Raw genomic sequence first — 15,256 nt, forward strand, 5'->3', positions numbered from 1 at the left:
GCTTCTGTTCTTTCTGTTTTGTTATGGAGAGCTGAAAATGGTAGCTAAAACTCCACAGTGTGCAAAATTCTCTGGAAATGATGAATAATTGATACACAAAAATAACGGGTTTAGTTTAATTCTAAATGTTCACCTTTCTCTTCAGAATTTCCTTTCATAGGTAATATTGTGACATTGTTAACACCACGTACATTTTACAGTGTTTTCTTGCTTACCTCAACCCTTACCACCTGCTGATCTATGTCCATACAAAGTATCACTTCGCTTTTTGAATCAGTTTTAGATCAAAGGTAACTAGTTTCATTTAAATGTAAAAGATCTCAGGCAAAGCTGAATAATACCTATGTAAATAATATTCCTTAATGAATAGACTTCTCTGTGAGTAACTCAGTATCTCTAGAGATTGTTCAAAGAAAGTTGATGAAACCCAAAGTGTGCAAAAGTAAAAATTGCACCGTATGTGGAATTTTTTAAAAGATCCTAACTGGCATGAATAACTATGATTCTCCTGTCTGCTTTCCTAGCTGTCACCTATTTTCATTCTGTTATTTTGCCAGGGGGGTTTGTAAATTTTTTTCAGTTAAACAAGTCCCACAGTTTTCCTCAGAAGCAGCCAGAAGTACTTTTCTGCCCCTAAAGGTTAATGTTGCATTTAGGGCCCACACTTGCCTGCATAGAAAACCAGGTATTAATCCTTATCTTCCTTTAGTGGGACTACCTATATATAGAGAGATATATACACACACTATATATACACCTATATATACTCATGTATACCTATTATATGTGTAACAACTGTCTTTTGTAGTTTCTCTGCTATTAGCAAAAGTCAGAGGCCAAAAAATCTCCAGATTCAAAGAGAAATATTAATAATTTCAACATGCTTTTTTTTTTTTTTCCAAATAGTATTGTACTCAACTATAACAGTTTTGTATGACCTTAAACATTTTAAACCATCTGTTGCCTGGCACTTTACCATCAGCCACACTGGTTGTACTTTTCCTTCAACATAGAGAAAATAACATACTCAGAGGGAGGGTGGAAGATTGCTGCAGCACTTCCATTTATTTCTGCAGTGGATACCCCGCTGAAAGTTGCATTGACTGAACACAGGACAGACACAAAGATCGATCCTAGTGGGACCAAAACCCTTGAGGTAGTGCTTACTCAAAATCGATCAGTCTTTTCAGTTATCCCTGGCAGTGATGGCTGTTACATTTTCTAAACATTTCACTACAGCTTTTTCTTCAAACCTATACTGAGAGCATGGTCAGAGGTACTGTCCTCATCCATGATCCATTCAAAACATTGTTATTTTCAGTAATATTAGTAATTTTGTTACATTTCAGTTTATCCATTCTTTCTCGATATGACATTATCATAATCCAACAAAATAAATGTATACCTTACTATGAAAAAAAAAATTTCAGTGTTGATATAACCTTCTGCACTGTAGTAAATAATTACCAGATTTTGAAGAATTCTGTCATTTCTTTTTTCTTGTACAGCGGCTTAAACAGTCTTACGTTGCTGCCCTTCAGGAATCATAGTTCTGCTCCAATTTGCGTGTTGTCCTCCTGACTTCATTTTTTTGGACTGCACTGGTCAGAAGCTGATGCTTAATGTGTTTTAGGGTGTGCATAAAATGGAAAGGTGTGCTGAACGAGGAGATGTGTAAAATATAAGGCAAAATCAAATGCATTTTGAATATGCAAATATGTGGCATTATCATATCAATGCATATATCATTTGTGAATGTATCATATATCTGTATATAAATTGTGTCCCCAGAGCTGATAAAAAGCATTACTGTGTAGCCTCATTGCAGGATGCAGGGTTGACATGCCCATTGTTATGCATTGGTTTTCTTGCAAGCTGCGCAGCAGGCAGTTTCATCTAAGTAGCTAAAAGAGCATCTCACTCCACGAATCGTCCGTTTGCCTGCCAAGCTGGCAAGTACCCTCATTCTAAGAGTTAAATGTCAAGTCTGAGGAAGAGTGAGAGGACTCAGTTTCTGCTCAAGCCAGTGGTGAGAGGAAGTTCATATGCTCTGACTGCACTGAGCTTGAGGTAATGAGATTTGTAGCCTGAGACACAATAAGAAGCACACTTGTTACTAACTTTTTGTGATTAATCTGATTGCCAAGCAATACAAAACCAGTACTAATAGACCTTGTCTGACTCAGGAAGGTGCCTTCCCAGGACAGAGTGGAAATGCACTGTCTCTGTTATACTGTTTGCAAAGGACTGTGGTTCCTAGGGCTACCTCTCCAAGACCAACATAGGAAGAGGCATTATTTAAAAAGCAGCTGTTTTTAACATTCTTTACTATAGATTTGTTTTGCCTCTGAGCACTGGCTATGTATGTGCTTCTTGTGGAAGTCATTGAGCCATTTTTTGGTGAAAGAAAGAAACAAGTCAACTTTCTTTCTCAAAGCAGAACATACCTGATATCAGTGATGTCCCACCAAGTAGTGTTTGCTTAACTGTGACTTCAGATTTCCTCAGAAAATGGAATATATCAGGAAGCTGGTATTTGCTGATTCTGCTTTCCTCTCCTGAAGTAGAGCTACCTCAATCCATATAGGGTGAACTGAACTCAGAATTTTTTCTCTACCTATGTTGAACTCTAATTACACCAAGGAGGTGACTCAAAGTGCAGACACTGTGGAAAACAGTAGGCAATGTGCTAATTTAATTTTTTATTTATTTATTTAATCAATACATTGACTCTGGTGCTGCCTGCCAGATTCTGCTCTGGCTTGTGCACCGAGCAGGCCTGTTGGAGTCACTAGGACTGGTCAGGGCAGACAGGATCCAAATTGTTAGTCTTTTTTGATACTGTTCTGAAATGCATCCATTAAATTATTTCCTGTGGTTTTATGGATGCTACTTCTGTTCTATGTTTGGATTTCTCAGCCGAAAAAAAAAATAAAAAAATTCCTACATGGCTGTGGTCAGAAACAATAGAAATTGTGGAATTCAGCGCAGCCCTGAATATGAGATTGTTTGGAAAATACCACTGGCTCATCTATCAACTGTTAAATCAGCAAAGAGTTCTCAGGAGGTGATCATGGAATTACTGCTACTGTAGCTTTCTCTATTTCTTCTGTGTTACTGCCCTTAGGCTTACCACTTCAGAGCCTCCTTCCACCGCAGTGTCCCATCCACTTCTAAATATATATCTCTTAAAACATTCAATATGTGTTTACTAATTATGATCAGGCTAAAATTCAAGTGCTGTGCTTGTAGGACTTTTTTTTTTTTATCAGAAGCTGTATTTAAGTGATGACACAGTAATTTGTTCATTCTTCTGTCAGTGTAATTTACAAGGCAACGACAGATAAACATAGCTATACAAGATTCATTTACAGTGACACAATGGCAGATACACAGAGCAGAACCCTGCCTATGAGATAAAGTGGACTGAGTGACTTATGCAGTAATTAGGGGATAATTGTCATTAACCTCGCAAACAGTAGTTTACCCATATTGTTTAAAAGGCTCCAGGATGCATAATGACAAGGTAATCTGTCAAAGCGCTAGGGGGAAATATTAATAAGATTTGTGCAAGCTTGGATAGAAAATATGCAGAAAGCGGCCACATTAAGCTAATTGGTGGATGAATATACACTTGTAAAAGTGCTTCTAATGGCACGTTTGCTGCTCTCCAAATGACTACTGTTAATGTGGAGAAGTGGGCTGCCTAGAAAGTCAGGACTGCTGGGACAAGAGGGTATTAAGACATGCAGGCACAGTTATTATTACTTTGTACACTGTAATATAATTTCCCCCACTTTCTTTTGCATTTCAGTGCCTCTAATGTGTGCAAACAGATAGCTCATTTCATGTGCCGTAGCAGTTTTGTATTCCAGTGACCTTTGCCTTTTTGGTGTCACTTCTTCACCCTGCTATCTCCGTTTTGCATCACGTTGCCACCTATGACACACTTGGGTTTTTTGGTGTAAATTTTTCAGGTAAACAATCAAAGAAAAAAAGCCTCATTAAGATCATGTTGTGCATATTGCAAGTAATAATGCATAGTCCCCTAGTGAATACTAAAGATGGAAATCAATCTCCCAGTTCTTCTGCCATTTGTATACCCAGCATATAGTGCAGCTGAATCCCCTTATTGAGGCACAATTTGGGTTCCATCAGAAAACCAAGCATGTAATGAAATCGAGCCTATGAGTATAACTTATTGGCACTTTTACTCCAGTGTTTTTGTCCTCAACATCTTCTCAATTCCTTACAATACCCTGGGTTAGGCAAATTTCTTACTGAGTTCTTTGGAAGTTTTACTTACAAGCACAGAAAGACTCAGCTTTTGTTGCTTACGTTTTCCAGTTAGGGTTAAGGCTTTAGGCAGTTTAGATTTAGAGTGAGAAAAGGACAGTCTGATAGTCTGATGTGATTTGACTGTTGGATGTCTTGCCCTGCTTTTGGTGCAGCCCATGTTAGATGGAGCGAGGATGTCAGGCATGATTTGTCTGTATTATCACATTGGGCACTGGGGAACATCTTGGTTGAAGAGAGCCTGTGTGTCTCTTGTGGCTGTATGCATTGCAAATACAATACCTCATCGGTGCTCTTTGTGGATGTTTCCTGTTTCTAATAAAAACTATGTGTCATTCTTTCAGTATTGGTGAAACTGAGGCTCAGAAAGAGAGGCTTGTAGCTTACTAAATTTACTGAAATCTGTCAGAGGATAGAAAACATTGCTTCTCAGTGAGTTGCACAGCACTGACAGCAAACAGTAAAACCACAAGTGATTTCAGGGACTGCTAGTATCAAGGCAAATTTTCTTACATGGCACACCAAAATGGGCAACAATTTGGTGAAAGTGACTGTGAAAACCAGTCATTGCTATGGTTATATGCATGCTGGGTATTTCCTACCTACTTACATGCAAAATTGTAGTTAATTTATAGCTGGAATTATTTCATTGGTTTGCCAGGTTTGTGTCCTGTTTACATCCTATCCAGAAAAGTCCCCAATAGCACCTCATACAGTCTGAAAATTTTGCCTTCGTACACTGTACACTTGGTGGTTTGTTTGCCTTTAGGAGCCATGTCTGCCTAAGGCAAACACTTTGTTACTTGCCACAAGTTAGTGGCAAAGCTTCTTCAGAGACATTTCAATGAGTTTTCCACTCTTGCAGGTTGTAGAGAAGCAAAAGTATCAAAATATTCCTCTATACTTAGGCTCCAAGGTTGTGGATTTCAAGGTGTTTAAGCAAACTGAATACCCAATTTCTATAAAACCTTGATATTCTGCCATTTGATGAATAGAAGAAAAAATGCCTCATCTTTAGTGTGCATTAAAAATGTTTTCATGAGCATATACCATAAAGCATCTGGTCTTTAAAAATCTTTTCATAGTCTCAGCCAGAACTTATGGTGAAAGAAATAAATGTTTCCATTTGAAAATTTTTGCAGTTCTTGGGGGAGAGGGGCAAAATACTTGGCAAGTGGCACTGATATTTCAAAATAAATGTCAAATAATGAGATAATGACAACTGCTGAAAGATACTTTGGATCTTTTTAAAGCTACTGAATCAGCGTGTATCCGTGCTAAATGGAGTTCCGCCATTAACAATTAGTGACAGATTTTGCCATTTAATAGCTGTGACCAGCATAACAGTTGTTTGTAAATCAAAGCAAATTTTTGTGACATCATAGGAGTTATACAACTATAAAAGTAGTAAACGCAAGAAGAGTGTCAGGCTCTGGCTGTGCTTAGATTCTCTTCCTGCAAGTGTGGACAGAGGTTTACTGTGAAAAAAACTTGTCAGGCACCCAAAAATCAAGAGGTTTGATGTAGTTGCTATGATTAAATGAAGCTTGAGCTGTTGTAATTGAATATGTTGTAACCCCACAGTGATCTATCATAGTTTTAAAAATAAAAATGCTGCATGCAGTGTTATTCAGGGGAAAAAAAAAAAAGAAGTCATTGTCCTGTGAATTATACATTCTTATCTGGTCTATAATCAAGAGCATTCCATAACAAAGTGAATATTTTATCAAAAGTCAAACAATATGTTTTAAAAATCAGACACATTTAAAGCTGGTGCCTTTGCATCCTAATAGTTCTACTGGAGTTGCAGAGGTGAATACACATTCATCAAGAGCAGGAAACAGTTCAGATTGATGTTTCTTTTTTGAAAACAGTAAGAGACTCTCTCCCCTACCCCCCAGTTTGCATGGATGCTTTATAGTTGGCATTTGACAGAGTGTCATCATCTCTGAGGGCAGTGCTTTCAAATGTATTTTAAGGCTGGTGAACCTGAAAAATGAAAAGCCATTGTGCAGTTGGGGTGCCCTATGAGGAAGTTCAGTCTCCAAAAGGAGTTGTGTGTTGGGAATCCAGTTTTTTCATTCCACTCCCTGCAAATTAGTCCAGAACCAGTGCTCCAGCAGATTGTTTGTGCAGGGGTCTGTGCTGCTGGCACATGTCTTTGGGATGAGATATAAAACAGAGGACCTGCATACTTTTGGTCAGTAAAGACCCTGTAGGCCATTTAGTGAGAGTGTGGGTGGTTAACGGCGGTGTCCTGGCTAGGTTTCAGCTGCGGTTATTGCATTCCACCTCCTTACGTTCCATCTGCAGTTTCAGCAGGACATGGTGTTCCTCACTTTCACTCCAAAACCGTTGAGCAGTGCTCCTGTGCGTCGTTACACAGCCGCTGTGCTCCACCATGGTGGTACACACTCGGTATATATTCAAACAGATTTGGCTCCACATCATGCTTCAGGGTTAAGTTATGTCAAAATTACTTTCCAACATGGTCAGTTGAATTACTTTGGATTTCAAGTGCAATTACTCTGGATCTAAAGTGCAGCCAGATTTGACCCAGTGTCTACAGTATCAGTTAGTGAAGTCTGCAAAGGCCTTTGGGGGTCCTTTTGGTCAAGACACAAAAACTTTTTGCTGCTGAATGCAGGAGACCTGGAGTCTAAGGAGCAAAAGCAGTCTAAGGACCTGGCAGCAAAAGTAAATATAAACATTCATGTAAGTAAATAAAATCTCCTTCATGTTACTGTTCATTTGAATACATACTGCCAGTATCATTCTCAGTGATACTTTGGGGAAAGACAGCCTTCCTCTCTTCCCCCGCTGTAACATGCTGGTATCCTCATGCATACCCTGTGTCTTTGGGTCAAAGAAAACAAGTCCCAACAGGTAAGAGAAAGGGGGTGTCAGAAGGGAAGAAGATCTATCACTTTTGATTTTTCTAGCAGTGTGTAGGCTGCAGTGAAGCCAAAAGATAAAGATTTCCATTATTGATTGAGAACTTGGTAGTGCTGCACTGTGTTTATTCCTGCTGCACCATTGTAACTCAAGGAGACTCAAGGAGGCTGCTGACACTTAAACACGAGTTTGTTCATATGGTTTTAGTTGGTGAAGGGGGGCTGGTGGGAGCTGGGTAAGTGACAGATGAGGGGGAAAAAGTTTTAACCATAGCTGTTTGCAGGCTCAGTGTGTTAAATCTCGTATTGGTTGCACATGTATAGTCCTGGTGAGCAAGTATGCACACATTTTCATGTTTACAGGAGCAAAGGTGAGTTAGGTTCAGCATGGTAAGAGCACCTATCAGGAAAATTAGTATGTGGTTGTATATGTGAGTGTACATTTCTATGGAAAATTAGACGTAGGGCTTACTTTTGTCCTGCCAAGGTCAGTGGGAGTAGCCAATATGAGCAAGAGGTTGCACATTGCCCCATCTGTAATTGTGTGAGTTGGTGTGCTGCTGAACACTTTTGGGAACTTTTACCCCCAGGAGCAGTAGGACTACCCATAGTGTAACAGCTTGAAATGTAATTGGGAAGCAAAGAGATGCTCCTGGGAAATTCAGCCAAACAAAAACAACAAACCCTAAATCATGGAAATCATGTAGGCTTTTCTTTATTAGAAACAAATGTTGACTTTTTTTTTCTGTCTACACCCTAATTAAAACCATCCTCTGCAATTATAGTATGACCAAATGAATATCTTTGTCTGCTTTTCAGCTGTTACAGCTGCACTCAAAATGTTTCTTTGAGATCAGCTAGAAAATACATAGCTCTTTAAGAAGTGCTTATAGAAGCAAGAATTGTGATAAACACTAGGCTCGCTTAATTATTTAATCAAACATGTATCTATGTAGTATTTTATAACATGGATACTTAGCTGATCTGCATCAAATGTGGCAGTTTTATGGTACGTATGCAAACTTGCTAGAATATGAAGGCCAGCAATGTGTTTTCCTATGTAACTTGGAGTGCTTCTCAGAAGTTATCACAATAGTGCCCAAAAGTAATCCTTGAATTTTTCCCAGAATATAAGCCTTAAGAAGCAATTTTTACCTTTTTTTTTAACCTTTCTGTTAATCTCAGCTCTTGTATAATCATGTCTCACAATGTATTCAGCCAGGTGTATATATACATTTTACCTATGCCAAGCAGTTAATGAGTAAGGTAAAAATAGAACTGCAAAAAGTCTGTGATTCGTTCATGTATTTACATACATGTGTCTGTGTGAATTTAGACATACAAAATTACCCACAGGTAATACAGGCACAGGAGTCAATAGAGCTTCCCACACAAAGTGAGAGTTTTATTAAACTAATTTTATAACAAAAGTTCAAGGTTTACAGTGTTATGTTTATAGTATATCTTTGTCTAGACTGTCGTATTCTCTAAATAGACAGGTTTTTAATTGGGAGGTTTTAAAGCTGAGTTGAAAGCTTGAAATTTGTAAAGCCTAAAAGCACTCAGGAAATGAAGACTCATCTTCACAATCCTCCCAAATTAAGCTCCTAAAAATGGGAGTGATCTCTGTGTCCATCTTCTGTTGTAGTCTGTTCGTATCATCAAAGATAGTCATCATGACACCCGTCATCACCTGTTCTGTCTGACCCAGAAGTTTAAGAGATGTACCCTAACATATCCTGACACATCTCATCCTAACGTACGGTCAGCAAAAATGAGGAGGCAGGTTCAGGGTGGTTAGGGTGATTAACCATGACATTACTTTATAGATCTAATGTAGTATGTGTCTGTATATGAATCTATACCTATACAAATAATGGAGTCAAGTGTGTGTTTAGACTTAAGAAAAGATTCAAGGTTATGTCTTGGAGGTTAATTTAATTGGATTTAGAGATTAAAAGATTTTCTCCATATGAAATTGTGAGTGTGTTACCCACACATATAAAATAAAATTAAATTAAAAACAAGGCTGTTTGAGCAAAAAAGGAAGAGCATCTCTGTATGCCATAGGGGTTGGGCTTACTTGTCTGTTGCCTGGCTTAGAGCTGTAAGTGTGCAGTGGTATCTCTATATTCACTGACTTCCTTGTATACATTGTCACAGGAGGCTTGGCTTAATCAGTTGTGAGCTGAAAAAAGTAATATAAATTGGAACCTTTTGTCATGAAATATTTAAATGTGGATATGATTTAATGGCTTTGGGGAGAAAATTTACCGTGAGAGATTGTAAGAAACAAGAAATCGATTACATGTAAGAAAGGACTTGAACCTCTAATCAGGTATTACCATATACAGAGAGATCCCTAGCTAGTTATAGCTTAATTCAAAGGGGATAATGGTTAGATTTTTTGTTAATTTTAAGTTTTATCAAAAAATGACATTCCTATTCCCTCTTTATCTAGCTTTGCATAATACATACTTACAATGATTTATGGAAAGCCATCACTATGTAAATATTGAAGTATATGCTGCACCGTATCCATAAGTATGTGTTTTCTATGAAATACAGGCATCTGTGCAATTTTTCTTTACTTTTGATGGGGCATAAAAGCCAAATAACTTCTTGCTGAAAATTAACAAAATATAGCTTGATATAACTCGTAGGAATATGCAGTGATCATTTAAGAGCTGTCTGATTCCCTGCTGTTTCTCTGACAGTGAGGGTAAACCCATGACAATCACACCCTTGACTGCCAGTGTCTCTGGTCAGTGGGACTTTGCAGCTGCTGAAGGTCTGGCCATCCTAGTTGCAAATCCTTAAACTAAATGAAACAAAGAGTGGTAGCATCTCATTGAGGGGTAGCTCATGTAGCCAACTGCCAGCTTCTATGAGTTAAGCTGTGGAATAACTCCCTGAAAGCGTACTGGGAGCCCCCACATTTGGATGATGGCTGCCTGTCCTGTGCATGCAAGGAGCTGGTTGTGCTGCTGCTGGGAGAGGGACTGTGCAATACCACCTTCCACTGATGTGTGGGAGTCTGTTACACGTTCTCTACCTACTGTTCACATTAGTTACTATCCTGCTGGCTATATTTAAGTTTTATTTACTTAAATATCCATTTTTGTAAAGCATCCATCTGTTACATAAACCTGTGAGTGATTTACAAATTAAAGCAAAAACGAAACAAAATTAGTACCAGTAGTACATTATAAAGCAGCCTGCAGCTGGCTGCAGACAGGAATCTTAAGTCAATACATGTAAGCAGTGTAAATTAGATGATGTTATTTCCATCTTCAAACAGTGCAAGTTACAGTTAGAAAGAATTAATGCTTGTGGCTTGGGATCAGAAATGTGTATGTATAGATTGGGTCAGAGGTAACAGTGAAGGCCTGGAGACCAAAATCTGAACTGAGTCTGGTTTTGCAGTTCCAGGGAGGAATTACTCAAATATAAACCTGGTATGGCTGACTGGAAGTTGTGGGAGTAGTAAATGTGAGAAGCTTCAGGTCACACTCATGGGGAGAGTAGCCAAAGTTAATTGAGTGGGAAAAAAATAGAATCTTAGAGCTTTAAAATATGAACCTGTCCTTTGATTGTTTGGTGGTGGTATTTTTTTCCTCCCTGCCCTTGCCCCATTTTGGTTTTGTATTGTTTCACATTGTTTTGTTGTTGGGTGGGGTTTTTTTTGTTATTCTGGATGATATCTACTAGATAGTACTGACAGGTCTGTGAAATACTGCTCCAACAGACAGGTAGAACTGTGAGGGCATAGAAATTAGAGATGTCCACAGTGCTTAAAGGTGTTTAGAGGTGCAGAGATTTCCTGACTAATGCTGCAAGCCAGGACCAGCATCTGCATCACAGTGTTTCCTGCTGTGTAAATACATGATGAACATTTTCTGCATAGAGATGGTTTCTGGGGCTTTCCATCTGGGTTAGCTGGGTAAGATTTTCCATAATTAATTGCTGTTGGGGGTTTCATAGTCTTGTAGGGTTTGATTGTGGGTGGTTATGTGTGGAGCCTTTCTGAAGGTTTGACAGTTGCACCTAAGGTACCGAAACATATATTGCATTGACCTTTGTCATTAACTTTGTGTCCAGAGAAGTGAAATAGATCAGAACTGAAATAATAAAATCACCTGTAATCAAATAAATATATTCTTTACTATTTGGGCCAAACTGCATTTTCCAGTACTCTAGGACATGTAAGGGGAGACAAGAAATCAATCCTCTGAAGACTGAAGATAAAGAAATAAATAAGACTGGGGCAGGGGAAGCAGGTGGGGAAGAAAAGTATTTGCAGGCTTCATAATCAAACAAGAGCTAGTGGTTTTCGCAATAGTGTGTAGCCCAAAATGTTCAGATAAGGTTCTGAAGCTGAGATTCAAGATTTAAAAAGATCAGAGACAGTGCGGTGGAGTATCTGCAAGGCTTTCAAACTGTTTAATGCATGAGGAAACAAGGAATAATTCTGTTTTGATGGCCTGCAACAGCGCCTGTTGGTTATAGTTACTGTGCTGATGTTATGTCCAGCATTTGCCCAAAAGGAAAGATGCCAATAAAATGATGTATTCATTATATAAGTATTTTAATATGTTTTTATCAATACATGCTGGAATGGATTGCCTGACATTACATTGCAGAATTTTTAAGTCCTACCTTCAGGCAAATCTCATGCTTACTAGCAAAAATGAAAGTGTAAAATGCTTTTTAATGTATATTTAACAACAGATAGTCTAGTGATTACTGATGTGTATTCTCTCTGGATTTTTCCCTTGCTATCAGAAGGCAATGTTAAGAGACAACATTTTTACACATTTATGCTATCTACATCCATCAGATGCTTACTTTTTACATATTTTTAACTGTCATTTATAACAAGGCTGAAAAAAAGTAATCTCTTAAGTCTAAAGTGTACCAAGATTACAAGCTTACAATCAATTGCCACTAATAGTCCAGTTATGCTTAAAACCAGTGCCCCAATTTCTACCTTTTGATGCAAGTTTATAATGAATATGTTTTTCAGTATTGCTGTCATGGGAAAAAAAAGAAAAAAGGAAAAAAAAAAAAGGAGTAAGGTACAAGTATTATGTGCTATTTTTAAGACTTTTTGCCTTGCATCAAAATTTCTTGTGAGATTGCCCATGAGTGACTTCAGTCTTATGTCTGCTCATATTTAAGAAGCAAATCTATCAGATGCATTTATTTAGCTCTTTCTTATAGTGTCACCATTTAATAGCAATTAAGGTACAATTTTCTATATTTTACAATAGAGTGCACAGCAACAGTTTGTGTTTTACACTAATGTATGCTAAACAGTAGCATTGTACATAGATCACTGTTGTTAAAATACAAGCATTGAAAGCATTTTAGATCACAGAGCTCTGTGGTCTAAATTTTGTTTGCTCTGACATTATTAAACTCAATCTGTTTCTCTGACTGTGACTCTAATTACTGTATTTGCATGGCTGGAAAGTTTGCATTTTTTGGTCGAGTTCTATTAACGCTGTTTGCATGGTTGTTTTTTGAGCTTAGTGTTTCATGTCCAGGCAGCAGAGCACCTTCTATTGAATTCAATAATTATGCAGAATCAATAAGTTTTTTCTTTGTGTTTGTCTTTGTTGTTTCTTTGATATGGCCTCTAGGATGCTGCAGGCAAGGTGCTGGACCGCTGGGCCATCATGTCCAGGGAAGAAGAGATCATTACCCTTCAGCAGTTTCTGAGATTTGGAGAAACAAAATCCATCGTGGAGCTGATGGCAATTCAAGAAAAAGAAGGGCAGGCTGTGGCTGTGCCATCTTCAAAGACAGATTCAGATATAAGGACTTTTATTGAAAGCAATAATCGCACCAGGAGCCCAAGTCTCCTTGCTCACCTGGAGAATAGCAACCCTTCCAGCATTCATCATTTTGAAAACATCCCGAATAGTCTTGCATTCTTGCTTCCATTCCAATACATAAATCCAGTCTCTGCTCCACTGCTGGGGCTGCCTCCAAACGGCCTCCTGCTGGAACAGCCAGCTATGAGGCTCCGAGAACCAAGCCTTACAACCCAAAATGAGTATAATGAGAGCAGTGAATCTGAAGTTTCCCCTACACCTTTCAAGAATGAGCAAACATCCAGCAGGAATGCTTTGACCAGCATCACAAATGTTGAGCCCAAAACTGAGCCAGCCTGTGTCTCTCCTGTTCAGACACCTACGCCCGTCAATGATTTATCAAAAACAGAACACACTAAAAGCTCATTCCGCATTCACAGAATGAGGAGAATGGGATCGGCCTCCAGGAAAGGAAGAGTGTTTTGCAATGCATGTGGCAAAACTTTCTATGACAAAGGTACTCTTAAAATCCACTACAATGCCGTTCACCTGAAGATCAAGCACCGGTGCACTATTGAGGGCTGCAACATGGTCTTCAGCTCTCTCAGAAGCCGCAATCGCCACAGTGCTAACCCCAATCCCCGCCTCCACATGCCTATGCTAAGGAATAACCGTGATAAAGATCTAATTCGTGCTACATCAGGTGCTGCCACTCCAGTCATAGCAAGTACAAAATCCAGCCTAACTTTAACAAGCCCTGGGCGTCCACCAATGGGGTTTACCACTCCTCCTCTAGATCCTGTACTACAGAACCCTCTTCCCAGTCAGCTGGTGTTCCCAGCTTTAAAGACTGTCCAACCTGTTCCTCCTTTTTACAGAAATTTACTTACTCCTGGAGAGATGGTGAGTCCTCCAACTTCACTCCCTACCAGTCCAATAATACCAGCAGTGAGTGGCATGGAGCAGCATCCCCCTCCTCCTTCGGAGTCATCAGTACCTTCAGTGCTGATGCCCACCCCAGAGCCTAACGCGGACCTTGCCCCCAAGAAAAAGCCAAGGAAGTCAAGCATGCCAGTTAAAATTGAAAAGGAAGTTATCGATACTGCAGATGAGTTTGATGATGAAGATGAAGAGGTGAATGACAGCAGCACGATGGTGAATGACATTGGTCATGACAATCATTGCCATTCTCAGGAGGAGATGAGCCCCGGCCTGTCTGTGAAAGACTTTTCCAAAAGTGACAGAAGCAGATGTATTTCCAGACCAGACATAAGAAGGGCAGACAGCATGACATCAGAAGACCAGGAGCATGAGAGAGACTATGAAAATGAGTCAGAATCGTCAGAGCCCAAACTGTGTGAGGAATCCATGGAAGGTGATGATCATCTCCACGAACCTGGTGAAAAATCTATGATGCACAGTGACAGACCAGATGAAAACCACAATGACTCTTCCAACCAGGATGTCATTAAGGTGAAGGAAGAGTATACAGACCCTACATATGACATGTTCTACATGAGCCAATATGGACTGTACAATGGGGGCAGTGCCAGTATGGCTGCCCTTCATGAAAGTTTTGCTTCTACATTCAACTACAGCAGTCCTCAGAAGTTCTCCCCAGAAGGTGAAATGTGCTCCAGCCCAGACCCCAAGATCTGTTATGTGTGCAAGAAAAGTTTCAAGAGTTCCTACAGTGTGAAGCTTCACTACAGAAATGTTCATTTAAAAGAGATGCATGTCTGCACAGTGGCTGGCTGTAATGCTGCGTTCCCATCACGGAGAAGCAGAGACAGGTCAGTAAATATTAATTGATTTTCTACATTATTAAATGTGTTGAATTATGTAAGAATAGGCAGTTTAGGATATATGAAGAAATAGAGAGATGTACAATAATAAGTGACAATCGTGTTCCCATGACATTGAGAGAATTTTATCACTAAGATTTTCACTGTTGCTTGGCATTCAGAATAGTACATATTGTGACATCCTCTTAAGTGACTGGCTAGATAATAAGTGTCATTATTCTTTCTGTGTGACTGTGAACATGTGCATTGTACTTCTGTTTATAAGCTGAAGCTTTTATTACATTGATTTTCTTCTCCCTGCAAATTTAAAACAAGAAAAGCTTCTATTAAGTCAGTTATATACAATACAAGTATCTCCATACATGCATATCAAACCATAGGACAACAGGAGGGAAGGAGCGGATGGACAGGTGGATGAGTGGATGGATGCAGAGAAGGGAAG

General features: G+C 39.0%; 1 protein-coding gene across 1 annotated transcript in view; it reads left to right on the forward strand.

Annotated features, from left to right (window-relative positions):
• The window catches only part of BNC2 (basonuclin 2), a 232,683-nt gene that overhangs the window by 195,367 nt on the left and 22,060 nt on the right, over positions 1-15,256 (forward strand). The window contains exon 4 of the mRNA XM_005241621.3: positions 12,836-14,802. Within this exon, the coding sequence (XP_005241678.2) occupies positions 12,836-14,802 (1,967 nt within the window). The remainder of the gene's footprint in view (positions 1-12,835; positions 14,803-15,256) is intronic.

This window comes from Falco peregrinus, chromosome Z (assembly GCF_023634155.1).
Source record: "Falco peregrinus isolate bFalPer1 chromosome Z, bFalPer1.pri, whole genome shotgun sequence".
NCBI classification, from domain to species: Eukaryota; Metazoa; Chordata; class Aves; order Falconiformes; family Falconidae; genus Falco; species Falco peregrinus.